Source organism: Caretta caretta, chromosome 8 (genome assembly GCF_965140235.1).
Source record: "Caretta caretta isolate rCarCar2 chromosome 8, rCarCar1.hap1, whole genome shotgun sequence".
Taxonomy (NCBI): domain Eukaryota; kingdom Metazoa; phylum Chordata; order Testudines; family Cheloniidae; genus Caretta; species Caretta caretta.
In genome coordinates this window covers 100,937,615-100,952,321 of record NC_134213.1, presented here as the reverse complement: position 1 = coordinate 100,952,321, position 14,707 = coordinate 100,937,615, and the positions used below count along the sequence as shown (strand labels likewise).

Genomic DNA, 14,707 nt, shown 5'->3' with positions numbered 1-14,707 from the left:
TGGACAAACCTCCTGTAAGGTGCATACAAACTGTACTCAGAGAGCAGTTAATAGTTCACACTTGAGCTCGAAGAGCATATCGCGTGCGGATCTGCAGGGATCTGTGCTGAGTCTGGTTCTAGTCAATATCTTCATTAATGATTTAGATAATGGCATCGAGTGTACATTTATAACGTGTATAAAGATAAAAAAAAAGCAAACATCGTTCTGGGATGCATTAGCTGGAGTGTTGTAAGGAAGATACAAGAAGTAATTTTTCCACTCTACTCAGCACTCATAAGGCTCTGGAATAGTGTCCAGTTCTGGGCACCTCACTTCAAGAAAGATATGGAAAAACTGGAGATAATCCAGGGGGGATGGGGGAAAATGATTAAAGTTCTCGAAAACATGACCTATGGGGAAAGACTGAAAAAACTGCGTTTGTTTAGTCTGGAAAAGAGAAGTCTGAGGAGGGGACACGATAAGTCTTCAAATAGGTAAAAGTCGTTATGAAGAGGAGGGTGATAAATGGTTCTCCTTATCCACTGAGGACAGGACAAGTAATGGGCTTAAATTACAGCAAGGGAGATTTAGGTTACACATTAGGTAAAACTTCTTAACTGTAAGAGTAGTTAATCACTGGAACAAATTACCGAGGGAGGTGGTGGAATCTCAGTCAGTGGAGGTTAAGATAAACACCTGTCAGGGATAGTCTTCTAGATCAGTGCTACTCCAAGTGGTGGTCCATGGACCGGTGCCGGTCCGTGAGCCATCGGCTGCTAGTCTGCGTGCACACTGGAAAAAAAAATTGCCGGTCCCCCTCATCAGATATCTAGAACAGTGCTTCTCAAGCTAATACTCAGCCTTGCCTCAGTGCAGGAGACTGCAGTAGAGGACCTAAGGGCCCTTTCAGTCCTACATTTTTATGATTCTGTATCTGAAATCACTTTAAAGCAGGTTACATATCTAGCCATTTTACAAAACTGCTTAAAAATACATCAACATTTCAGAATGAGATCCACACTAAAAGCCAGTTTAATCGCCTCAGCAAAAATTCCACACAAATCAAGACGACATAAGTAAAACACTAAGACTTTATTAAAAATCCAAAATTTATTGCAAATTGTACTTTGCTTCCCTCCTTTCTTCATTTTTACATGATTTATTGATATCCATGATTTTTTCACAGATGTACTTGTTGACTTTGGAGAGTCTCTGTGCAATTTCAGTTTCATCCACAGTTTCTTGTGCTATTCTGTCATACAAACATTCTGGAGGGAGAAGTAAGAGAACAGCAGTTATTATTTTTAAGGAAAGAAATTAGCCCTGTGCTGGAATTACAGCAAATAAAACATGCTCAAGGTACTACAGAGCCAGCACTTCATAAGCAACTTGTATATTTTTTTAATATAGTGTTCTATTGTACAAAAAAAGGGTTCTCTGATTCATTGGTTTGGTCCCCTTTATCTGGCACAAGTTTAGGCTTGCCATATTTGAATCTTTGTAGGGCACAATAAGCTCACAAGTTATGACATTGCACTGGCCTCATGAGTAGAAATGGGGGTAAATCCAAACTCATATGGTGTCACTCCTACCCTCTCTGTCATCAATGCCAACCTTAACCCCTTCATTTGTCCACATCTCCCAGAACAGTCTTAGAGCTTTCTTCCAGACGACATGGAACACCCTTACTGAAAATGATCTGTCAGGCCACTACCCTTTCCTCCTTCAAGTCACTTCTACCGTCACACCTACAAGACATTAGCCAAATAATAGTGGTTAGGAGGAGAAGCAGTAGGAGATAGGGGACATTTATTTCACATTTTAAAAAAATTTATGTAGTATACATTAATATGGCTATATCTTGGTTATACATCTCTTCCCAACCATTTGTATTTTGTTGGTTTACTAGATTGGGGTGGAGACCATCTTGCTCTGGTGTTGTACAGTACTTTGCATATTGTAGGCTCCGCTCTACTGGAATGTAAATACAAAATAAATAATAATAATTAATTAAAAAATCAAAGTCAGTTGAGGCCAGTGGGAGCTCAGACCACACTCCACCACCCCCAGATGGCATTTAGCAAGTTGCAGGATCTAATCTGTTTTTCTGCAATGAATTAGAGAGGTAGCACCCTACTTTCAGCTCCTTAAAATCAGGTATGCATTTTGTTATTTGTTTTATAACTGAAATAATCTCTATTGTTGTGTAGGCTTCTAGTAATAAATAGCTTCCAGGATTGATTAAACAATCTCTGCTTTGCTTTGGCTAGTAATCAATTTTAGCAGCCATTTATTGCTTTATATACTAGAAAGCGATAGAGATTATTGCTTAATTAACAAGTTTTATTCAAAAGTTATGAAAATTAAGTATTTATGCTTTGTATTTGATTTTGAAGCTGCTCAGAAGTTTTATAAAAGGTTATATTTTGCATTAACAAGGTTTATAACAGTGCTCATGCATCAGACTTTTTATAACTTCTGTATAATGTATTACACTGTAGGGATTTTTAAGCAGCAAGGGATGTTAGCCACCTTAAGAGCTAATTCTGTCTTTTTAAAATGTATTTTAAATAAGCTATTCTGGAACTAGAAAATGGTGAAAACATCTGAAACAATGTGAATTTTATGAACTCTTCATTGGAAAATTTATTGGCTATTACTAAATAAATAAAACCAACTGGCAGGCAGACTGATAGCTGGGATACCAATATGCAGTAAAATATGATTTGAAATAATGCGGCAAACAGTGGGGGAATTAACTGAAACGCTGACAGATTCATTGTGCTCAAGGCAGAACATTACATCACTATAGAAACTTCAGTAGTATACCACTGAACTATTACTAACAAATAGGGGGTTTCTGCCCAAGGGACCTGCCACATAAATACAGACAATATTGTGACTTTACCAGTGCCCCGAGCAAGAGGTAATGTGTAAGTTGTACCAATTCAAAAATGGCCCTAGGAGCCATTGTGACTCAGACATACCCCATGAGCCACAATTCTTCCTCTACTTCCTTCCTGTCCACCACTCTGAGGGCAACAAGGGGGAGTAATTTACTGCTGGTATAAGGCTGCTGGTTTAGCTACTGATCAGTGAGACAGGGTCCACCCATTCCTTGTCGTCCAGCTACGTTGAGGGTGTAAGTAGACAAGTAGCCCATTGTCTCCTACGCATCTGGATCTGAGATTCAGGTAGTCTGCACAGGTGCGTAAAGAGAATTGTACTCTTTTGTTTAGGTGCACAGTCCATGTCACTGGCCATGCACAGCAAGGCCCTACACTCAGTGTCATAGCATTCCAGTGTCTGTAGCGTGATAACTTTTGAACACTGCATCCAATCGATTTCAAAGTTTCAGGGACTGATCTAGACATCAATTGGCAGTACCTTATTGATTCTGGTGAAAACCAGAGAAGCCTGACTTAGAGAAAACTATCAGGCCCACAGACTGCCTGATGTTGCAAACAGAAGAATTGCTCTGCCATCCCCTGCTGCTGCCTACACACATCACAGGCAGCAGATAAATGGCTGCATGGGGAGACTGTCTATAGTGCAGCAGTTCTCAGTGGACCAAGCTCTGTGCTAATGACTGCCAACGTACCGGGGCCACCAGGTTCCTGACTGCCCAGCGCAGAGGTGTCCACGCTGCCCAGTGGGGTCAGGGCTGCTGGCTCACCCCGTCTGGCAGGAGTCTGGGGTCAGGGCTGGCGGCTGACCCTGTGGGTCAGGGATCTGGGGCTCTCACTGGCCCCAAGGTTTGGGGACCCAGGGTCCAGGGCAGCTGCCCAGTCCTGTGAGCTGCAGGATCTGGGGCAGCTGCTCAGTAGGGGTCTGGGCAGCTGGCCGGCCCCACAAGGTCACAGGGCAGCCAGCCCACCCACATGGCAGGGTCTGGCGCAGGCAGTCGGCTCCGGGAGTCGGGGCATCCCTGCGGCGGGGGTCCAGGATCCGGGGCAGCCATGTGGCGGGGATCCAGGGTGGGCAGCTGGCCCTGCGGGCTCCGAGGCAGCCATGCAGCAGGGGTCCAGGGCAAGCAGCCCCACAGCCCTGCATGGCGGGGTTCCGGGGTCAGGGCAGCTGCGCAGGGGCCATCCAGCCTCGCAGGGTCCGGGGTAGGCTGCAGAAGTCATCCCCACAGTGGGGATTGGGGATGGGGGTAGCCGGGCCTGCACCGGCAGTCCAGGCTTGGGGCAGCTGTGCGGCTCACATGGTGGGGGTCTGGGTCTGCCAGACAGCCAGCCCCACAGGGCCCAGGGCAGCTACGTGGCAGGGGTCTGCAGTCAGCCCGCCCCTCAGGGTTCAGGGTGGGCCACAGCCAGCCCTGCTACAGGGGTCCGGGCAGCTAGCCATGTGGCGGGGTCGGGGGCCAGACAGCAGGGGTCTGGAGTCAGGGCAGCTGGCTGGCCCCACCCAGCCTTGTGGGGTCCAGGGTGGGCTGCCACAGGCAGCCAGCCCCATGGTGAGGGTCTGGGGTCAGGGCAGGTGTGCAGCAAGGGTCTGGGTAGCCACGCAGCTCCACAGGGTGAGGGTCAGAGTTTGCTGGCCAGCCTCAAAGGGTCCAGGGAAGCCCCGCAGCAGGGGTCCAGGGTGGTGGCGGCCCTGTTTGTATTCTACGGTAGTCTTCATACAGTGATTTGGTGGAGGGAAAAAACCCACTAAGTAATAGCCAACAAGCAGAACTCCACACCCTATCACCAGTTACCTATAAAAAAGTCTGCTTTAATCATCTACAGGAACCATTACTTTTTTGAAGTGACCATTCATTTCTCCTGGAGAGATTTACCCAATTATTGCTAGTAGAAGCTGGTGAGCGACAGTCATAGCTACAACCAGAATATTATGTCACACTCCTTTACTAGTGGTGCTGTGGTAGCACCAAGAGTCACCCACCAGAAATGGAGCCCCTTTAGCAAGGCACTGAACATACAGAAGAAAGCATGGTCCCCTGCCCCAAAATTCTTATTATCCAATTGAAGGACAAGGCACAAGAAATGAGCATGACTAATTACAGGAGTGAGTTGGGATGAGGGAATTGGAAATAAGATCACTTTATAACCTATACATACAGAAATTATATTTCCTGCTTCCAAAATACAGCCACGTTTGATTTGGAATACAGCCGCTATTTAATACAGCTTGCAGGAACCCTACACAGCAATTTAGAATAATATCCCACTGAAACTGCACAAGGAGCTTTAGGAGGCAGAATGCAGAGGCTAACACCCCACTCTTGGTAAAAATTCCATGCAGAATTGGCTCAGTTCTAACAGAGAGGACTCTGTAGAACCAAAGACGACTATTAGAAGTGACAGTGTAAAATGCAAGCATGATGATACAAAAAGATTGAACTTTATTAGTCACTTAAAATAAAGGACAACCACTGTTCTGACTCTTTCAGCACCTTGCACATGGGATGCTTGCTCGTGGTTATTCAAGGTCTCATCACAATCCTTCTTGCCCAGTTAGGGTCACTGATCTACATTTCTTGCTCAAATTCCAACTTAGGAACAGAAATTGATTTCTACCCATCTAACTTCACTTTGGTTCAAATGGAAAAGCTGTTATACATCTGTTTTTGGAAGGGGGAGATGAAGATTTGTACAGATGTTATAATAACGGCTTCTGTGCCCCACCCCAGAGGGAGTTGTATCTTAGAGATGGGAGAAATGAAAGGCTCTCTCCCAATGGATAGCTGTAATGTTGTAAAGTTATTCCAGTGCTTGTCAAAAGTGATACATGCATTACAAAACATCAGTAAGTTATCAACAAATTCCAACAGAGAGTGCTGTCTGCAAAGCTCATTTGGGGCCTATCCTGCAAATGCCTGCTTTGACATGATGAGCACCCTGAACCCCACCAAAGTCATCTTGTAGCACTGGGCCCTCGAAGGACTGCACTGGGTCTGGCTATTCAAGCAAGTGTCTGTTTTTGGGAGGGGAGTAGTGTGTGTTGCAACAGTAACTTTTATTTTAGTTTTTAAGTGGATGAATTTTACATAAGATAGAAGCATTTTTCATCTAGCTGATTAATGTTTAAACTCCACAGCAGGAACCTAGTTTTCAAGTAACCTACCTCTGACAATGCTTAATTTGTGAGGTGAGAGAGGTGGCTTGGGAACTGCATCTTTCTTTTTTTTGGTTGCAACTCCTGTGACGCTTCTGTTCTTGAGAACATCTGTTCCCCAAATCATTACAGCTAGGTTTTTTGTATACTTTGAATCTCCTTGCGTTACTTGCAGCTGGTGCCATTTCTCCTCATCTACCCAGATTCCACTGCCCAGATGGACCTAGAAGGTAGTAATAAAACAAACAACTTAACATCTATGGTACACAAGTACTGTATGAACACTAGTATTACGTACTATAATAATAGTAATTAAGACTAAGCAAATTCAGTTTGCCTAGTTTTGAACCCTGCCCAACATTGTGGGTCAGTAAGTTTGAGTCAAACGCTTACATCGTGTGTTTCACTTTCCTCTGCTTTTCCAGTTCTTTTACTCTTAACTTTTTTCCCCCATAGTCTCTGTCCTGAAAGACTATGATAAAAGGACCAGAAATAGGACAGAGAAAAATTATAATGAGCAAGTATATCTAGTACTCGCTATATGCACTGTATTCAAGCCAATCACTTGTGCCAGCCTAATTTGGGGGCAAGGAAAAAAGTCCTACTCTTAGTACACAGCACAGGCTTCCGTTTTGCCAGGAGAACAGAATTTATTCAAATCATGCTGTGGGAGGTGGCGGGGAGGGATGCACACAATGGACCAAATTCTGGTCCCATTGAAGTCTGTGATAAACCTCATGTTGACTTCAATTGGAGCTGAATTATGCCCCCCTGTTTAAATTACAAGGGTGGTGGTTGGGGAAATCCAGCACTCCAATTAATTGTTAACCCTTTGAACCCAAAGGGCTGCTTGCAAGCTTCACAAAACCTAATTCCATCAGTGAAGTTTGTCCATTCCTAATAGCTACAACTGAACTACTATTATGGAGAAATGCAACAATATTTCTGTAATACTGTTAAAGGAAAAGGGAAGGAAGAAGGAAAAAAGGAAAATAAATAGTCTAACAGTAAAATTAAGTTTGATTTTTTACATCTTTCATGTTCAATTATCTAAAATGTTATCTACGTTACTCATATAAAAGATCTGCATTGCACACCTCACTCATAAATGAGTGACTTTATACATGTGAACACTCTCATTACGTTCACTGAAAATTGGGCAAAGACATTTTTAAATTACATAGGTCCAATTTTTGAGTCTCTGTTCAATAAAAATTCTCAATGACTTTAACTGGAGTTTTTCCTGAGTTAGGACTGCAAGCTATTGCCTGAAAACCATTTTTATTATAACAGTGTCTGTGATATGGTGTATTTGGCCTTTGTGGCTCCCTGCTGGGAGCCCTGTGGTCCTACTACACCCGGTCCCAAGTAGCAACAAGCTTAAATGAAAAGAGCAGCAAAGGTAGGTCTTTCAACCTTGCCCACAGAGGAGTCTCCAGAGTGGCCATTTTGGAAACCAGAGAGACCTGATCCTCTAAAAGCTAGAAAGGCAAGCAACAGCCAACCAAGGCCCTGATGACCGAAATAAAAGGAGCTGCCTGGCCTTAACAGTCCTGGCCAAAGAAACCTGAAGAATAGCCCGAGTTTGTTTTCTGACTGTGTTTTGCATAGCTTGCTTTGAATGGAGGGAGAGAGAGAGGACCCGAGATAAGGGTAAAGCTAAAGGACCCAGGTGGGAAAACACCAAGGAAAGAAGCAGAAAAAATTAAATCAAACAGCATGTGGCCACTGTGTATAGTCCCTCGGTTGGAACTCAGAGTAGCGGGTGGGTCCAGGTTCCTCTACTGGCCACAGGTAAAGTGGTATAAACCCCAAGGAGAGAATGGAGCTAATTTGTGAGCCTGAACAAAAGGCTGAATTTAAAGGGCCCCAGAGATGGGGCTGACGACCCCAGCAAGGACAAATAGACCGTTTATTTATTGGACTCTTTAATACCCCAGAAGGGGTTCATTTGGACTTCGTGAATTGGCCAGAGGGCCAAGCCATGGAAGACCCACCACGATTGGCTGGCTGGAAGACTGCAGAAGACACCAGGGATGAGAGAAGGACTGCAATACCTACTCCTGGGGGAATTCCGCACCAAAAAATTAAAAATTCTGCACACATTTGAAAATTCTGCAAAATTCTATATATTTTATTTGTCAAAATAACACAACATAATCATGCCAGTTACAATTATTTTGGTAATTTATTTCAAAATATCTGTCAGCAAGTATGTCTAACAATGCAGAGAGAAAAAAAAGATTTTTTTTTTTGGACAAATAGATTCCTTACTAGGCATATTAATACAGAACCTTGTGCAATACATTTAAATTACAAGACAGAACCGTATTTCCTGCACCTGTCAGAAGCAATGCAAAGGCTTGGGGGAGTCAGGGGTAACGGAAGAGCTGAGGGAGAGGGAAGGAGCCTAGGAGTGAATCTGGAGGGTGTTGGGTGTGGGTGGGAGGTTTTTCTTGGGGAGGGGGAATTCTTAGGATGTTGGGAAGCCTCCCCCATGCAGATCCTGGCTGACCCCAAGCCTCTCACATTCAGTCAGGCACATCTGCCCCCTCCATGCACCCCTCATCCTCATGGGTCTCTGCAGCCCCCTTCCAATCCCAACTAGCTCCTGAGCCCATGCTCCAGTCTGTGTCCCCCCCCCCTCCCCATAGCTATTCTGAACCCCACAGCAGCCCTTTGTGCCCCACTCTGTTCAGGGTGCTGTTATGAACTCTACTCCGGGGGCAATTCCACAGCACTAGGCACAGAATTTTGTGTTTTCCCGCATAAAAAAACATTCTGGCCCAGAAATACTGCAGTTCTGCCTTTTGCCCACCAGAAGCTGCTGTGGTGCCAGGACAGCCAGCTGCGTTCATGCTGCCTGTTCTAGCGCCACAGCAGCCTCTGGTGGGCAAAAGGCAGAACTGCAGCACTTAGGCAAAATGTTTTTATGCGGGAAAATACAAAATTATGCGAGACAGATGAATTGTGTGTGTCCGCAGATGCGCAGAATTCCCCCAAGAGTAAATACCGCACCCAGCTGTAAGGAGGCAATCAAGAGATGACAGTCCCTTCACAGTGTCCTTAAGTAACATTGTTTAAAACCTTAACTGTAGAAATATTAATGTTCTAGTTACCGATTGCCATGTGGCAATCAAGTAAAGAGTCTACTTTTCCTGAAAGTATGATGAACACAAAGCAAATTGCCTCTTCTGTATATAATTTCTTTTGACAGAGATAAAACTGAAAAAGGCAGATTATAGTTTGTTCTTTTAAATAGTCATGCATAAAAATATTCCTTTCATCACCAGATATTTTAAAGAATGTTACTACATAGGTGAAAAAACCAGATAGACAGACAAACAAGTTACATAATCCTCAATATGCAATTACCTCCCTCTCTCCACTCTGATCAGTCTCTATTTAATTACTTTATTTTATTTATTTATTTTAAAGTATTTTCTTTTGGCTCCATCCCCATACTCTGTAAAACAACTCCATTCATAGCCAGCAGCCAGCACTCAGAAATCAGGATGATTTTGGACTTTCCAAGACTAAAATACAAATACCTCTAAATAAGAAACACAATGTAGTTGTTTAGAATATTTCAAGGAGATTTAAAACAAAAAATCAGTAGCACTCTGAAGTGCTGAATTCTGGGTTTGACTACTAAGTGAAAACCAGAAAGCTGAATGCTCCATTTTACCAAAAAGCTAAGTATAATGTATTCCATGGTATAGCTAGCTACTCCATATTAACATGCACAGATACCTTAGTCTCTTTCTAGGCCTTAAGTACATCATGTAACTCACTAGTTTTTACTTAAAATATTTTAAAATAGCCTGTTATAACAAACGTTTTTTAAAGATTCATGTTTCAAACAGTCTCCATTCTTTGAAAACTTTTCATTTATTCGAAGGAAATGTTATTGTTGGTATCAAATAGATGTCTGTGGTTATAGCAGGCCACTTGACCACAGGAATCCTGTTTCTCTTTTATAATTTCCAGCTGTTACTAACTTGCTGTATATTTTTATGCAAGCAACTTATTCCCCCACCCTCGTTTTACCCTTCTGTAAAATGGGCATGATAATACTTATCTACTACTCTCAGAGGTAGTGCTGTGAGGCCTAATGAAATCAATTTTTGTAAGTATTTTGTGATCTTTGGATGACAGACACAAAGTGTAAGATCCTTTGCCTGGTGAAGGCAATGGGAGTTTTGCCACTGAAATCACCGAGCACAGGATCAACCTCCAAGAACAAAAACAAAGAACAGAATACTTTAGTAACCATGACAACATGAACAATGTATCTGACTAACACACACCTTAGATCAACATTTTTCATGAATGCCACAGGCTCATCTTTAATTTTTTTTGTAATGCTGTCCTCTCTTTTGGGATAGAGAAGAGTTTCTCTGACATGAGTGAGAATCGTACCATGATCACATCCAATACCACACAGTGTGAAGTTTGTAAAACAGCCTTTCTACAACTCCACTGCAGTTCAGGTTAAAAAGAATTGCACGAATTAGTGAAAATGTTAAAAATTAGCCACCTTAAGTGTGTCACCAAAATGTATCAATTGTTTTAAAATGGTTACAACAATCTAAATCCCAACAAACTAAGTGTTGGGATATCTCTGTTAAAATACAGAACAATGAATTATTATTTTAACTTCATATTCAAGGGACGTGTCAAAAACCAGATGCAATCAATTGTGTAATGTTGATTTTAAGGTGAAATGGAATGTGCTATGTTTTTCTGCCACTGTAACTATATGAAATAATATTTGGTAGCTAAAAGGACCATGGTGGAGCCTGATGTGGATATTGCTTTCCAGAGGTTCTCCAATTGTGGCACTGACTGCATACACATCCCAGGAATGGGGATCTGCTGAGTATGGTATAATTCCAGTGGATTTATGTAAACACTTAAGTTTATTCATTGTGTCCTTTTCCGTATATTGACTGTGTGCATTCACGTCAAAGTAGCATTGATCTTACCACCAACTATCAGTTTCAAATATGGTACATATTTGTATAACTGTCTATTACTTAGGGATTATTACCTGCAATCCCATGCTGTCACACAGGTGTAATTCCTAAAGTCATAAATGTAAAAAGGCTGAAAATGGCTGAGAACTTAAAAATTGGACAGTAACAAGTCATAAACCTCCAGTGATGACAGAACCTTGTGAACAACAAGCGCTCTCAACCATGTTTGTACTTGTTTTCACACAGGCTCAACAAACATTTTAGATACTCAAATGTTTGGAGTTGTGGTGTGTGCTGATTGTGCTGTTGAATGGGGGGTTCTGTTGTGTTGTGCAGGAAGAAATGTGAATTTGTACACATTGTGAATGAAGGGTATATGTTGTGGTGAGGCATGTTTGGGGTTACTGTGTGTGCTGACTGCAGTGTGTGGCGGTGGTCGTGTTGATGTGTGTCTAGAGAAGGTTGCACTGAGAGATTTGTGTTTTGTGCAGGTGGCAGTTGCCAAAATCCAGTGACCCCCTCATACAACCAGTGAAACTGTTGCATTCAACTTGGCTGTAAAGGAGGCAATTGGTCACAGTGATCTTAGAACTTTTGGCATGCCATAGATACATGCTTTTCTATAGCTGTAGGTGTAATCTGTCAAGTCAAAATGGCTGTAAATTTAAAAACTGAATGGTAACAGATCACAATACCCAATGATGATTCATCCTGAGGATATTCTAAATAAAAAAAGGGCCACCAACCATGTTTGTAGCTATTTCCATTATTTCCTACCAACTCTACAGACATAAGCTTCAGAGTGACACACACAGTGATTGATGTTCCTGTAATCTTATTATATGGATACTATTGTACTTTGTGAAAATTTAGGAAAACACTAAACACAATAGTAGCTTACAGCAAAGACTCTAATGTCATGAAAGTTTGGTATGAAATCCACCCGAAGAACAGTTAAAGTTTTATATTATATTTAATATTTAAATATTTATAATATTTATATTATATTTATATTTAAAGTTTTTACTATTTATAAAGTATTTAGTTTCAAATACCTTTCCGTTCTCGAGAATATACTTGTCCATTACTGGAACAGGGGCAGGATAGTATGTTGATGTATTCGCTTCCTCACTGAATGTTTTCTGTATCTCAGGCTCAGGCTCAATGGATTCTGGTTTTCCTTTTTCAAGTTCAATGGCAGGACCTACACAGTTAAGAAAAGAGATTTGTCTGCTATCCCAAAGAACATGAACTCAATCATTTTACTGACCAATGGTCAGCATAGACCACCACATTAGTCATGTTTGTTTTAGAATGGAAATGGATCCAAAGCAAAACCCTTCATCTGAACAGTCCCCAATAAAAATCGGGGTAAGAACTCAGGCTCTTACCCATTCCTGCTTTAAACACTTAATGCTAAAGAATCATGCTCAAAAATAATTGTGTGTATGGACAGTTCAAAGAATATAGGTGAGGTAGCTATAACTTGTACTCAAATGAATGATAATGAAACTGAGTGAACATATAAACCAGAGGTGGTAACAGTTATCCTTCAAATTAGAATTACTGTATAGTTACTTGGACGATTATATGCGATCTATACTTTTTCATGGAAAAAAGTAAAAATATTTAAAACATTCTTTAAATAGGGGTATGTAAAATAAGAATGAACAGAAATGGTACAATTAAGTGAATGGACTTGTGATACTTATGCTAAAATGCCTTGAATTTAAGGAACATCTAAGTGTTAACACAACATACATTAGAATTTTGATTGCCCGATCAGTTACCCTGATTTATATTTTAATGTAATCAACAAAAATTAAGCACAATTTAAACAATGGAAGATTGCTAAGCAGATGTTTGAGGTTTCTAAGGAAGATTAATTAACTATCAATGACACCAGCTTTTCAGAATCCCCACCCCCCCCCCAGATCAGCTACTACAAAGTTATTCTAAAAGGGTCAAACAATACAATTTGTGAACTGGATTTTATAATTTCATTCATTAGAACTGTGATAGCACCAGTAAATATAGTCTATAGCTCTGATCCTGAAAGCATACATGTGAGCAAACCACCGATACCACATGAAGCTCTGTTAGAGTGAATGTAGTTTTGTACAGGTCAGTATATCAGCTGCAGGATCAGGACCGAACGACAAGAGTAACTCTCATACTCCCTAGAACTACACTATGAAGGAGTGAGTTAGCACTGCATATCCAACATTTGAGTCTTGAATAACCACAAAAACTAATTTAGTAATCTTTAACTGTGGAAATGAGTCTCAGCAGTTGCCACCTCTCTTTTTGTACGTATAGCCCCAAGTTTTGTCTTGCTCTAACCCAGCAAATCAGACTGCCGTTTCAGCTAATGGCAGTATAGCTGCTGGTACACTGGAAAAAATAAATCTGTCTCTTGTATCATATTTCTTGGACATTCTCTGTATCTGAAACGATTATAGCATCCGTTACTCTTTATGCTACACAGAATCATATGAAAGCTTAGTATGCAAAAATAGCAATTTCCCCATGTGGCTTAACATCGCTTGTACGTGACCTAAATATCATAGTTATTTTGCACTTGAAGCTAGTGGGGTGCATTTAGCTTATTGTCAAGGACCAAAAATTCCAGTTCTTTGGACAACTCTATTCTGCAGTGATAGCTATTGGGTTTCTTAGGAATTGAATGCAAGTATGGTACCAATACAGAACCCTATGAAAGGCAGCACATTTACATTATAGTTTCACAGCAGCATTCACTGACACCTGCAACATCATACACAAGCAGACACTGATGTTGGCACCAAGCGAAGACTGAACAGTTACATTTAAAACCACGCACAGCGGTAGACCAACTGCAAGACTACCTTTTATGAGTGGATATGGTAGAAATGTTCAACCTCTTCCCACATTCTTTAATGAACTGAACAAGCAGGGTACTGATACACAACTACCCTAGAGCAGTAATTTTCAACCTGTGGTCTGTAGACCCCTGGGAGTCCGCAGACTATGTCTAAGGGGTCCATGAACGGTGATTATGAAAATAAAGTTTCAGATCCCAGAAAAGACATTAAGAACATAACAGTCATCCTGGGTCAGACCAAGGGTCCATCTAGCGCAGTATCCTGTCTTCCAACAGTGGCCAGTGTCAGGTGCCCCAAAGGGAATGAACAGAACAGGTTATCATCAAGTGATCCATCCCGTCACCCATTCCCAGCTTCTGGCAAACAGAGGCTAGGGACACCATCCCTGCCCATTCTGGTTAATAAGTTAATGGAGGATAGGTCCATCAATGGCTATCTGGTTCTTTTTAGAACCCTGTTATAGTCTTGGCCTTCACAACATCCTCTGGCAAAGAGTTCCACAGACTGACACTGTGCGTTGTATGAAAAAAAATCTTCCTTTTGTTTGTTTTAAACCTGCTGCCTATTAATTTAATTTGGTGACCCCTAGTTCTTGTGTTATGAGAAACACTAAACAACATTTCCTTATTTACTTTCTGTTTTTCTGATCAAAAGTATGTGAATACCCGCACCTATGGGCCAAAATCTGGAAGTGTTGTCATTATCATAGAAACCCACACTTTAGTCCCCTTTCTCCCACTGTGTCAACTGCCATGCTGAGCACGTGCAACATTTACAGTTGAATTCTGTTCAGTCAGTTTTCAGTGTAAGACTTCTATG

The 14,707-nt window shown here is 41.6% G+C and overlaps 1 protein-coding gene across 8 annotated transcripts in view; it reads right to left on the bottom strand.

Moving 5' to 3' along the window:
- Positions 1-14,707, bottom strand: part of BEND5 (BEN domain containing 5) — a 1,404,194-nt gene that overhangs the window by 525,430 nt on the left and 864,057 nt on the right. For 6 of the 8 annotated variants that reach the window (XM_075131859.1, XM_048861232.2, XM_048861233.2 and 3 more), the window contains 3 exons: positions 12,080-12,228; positions 6,055-6,268; positions 1,056-1,250 (listed from right to left, as the gene is read on the bottom strand). The exons of the other annotated variants lie outside the window; for them this stretch is intronic. In XM_075131859.1, coding sequence (XP_074987960.1) covers positions 1,093-1,250; positions 6,055-6,268; positions 12,080-12,228 — 521 coding nt within the window. In that variant the 3' untranslated portion in view covers positions 1,056-1,092. Of the gene's footprint in view, positions 1-1,055; positions 1,251-6,054; positions 6,269-12,079; positions 12,229-14,707 lie in introns of those variants that run through there. 8 annotated transcript variants of the gene reach the window in all.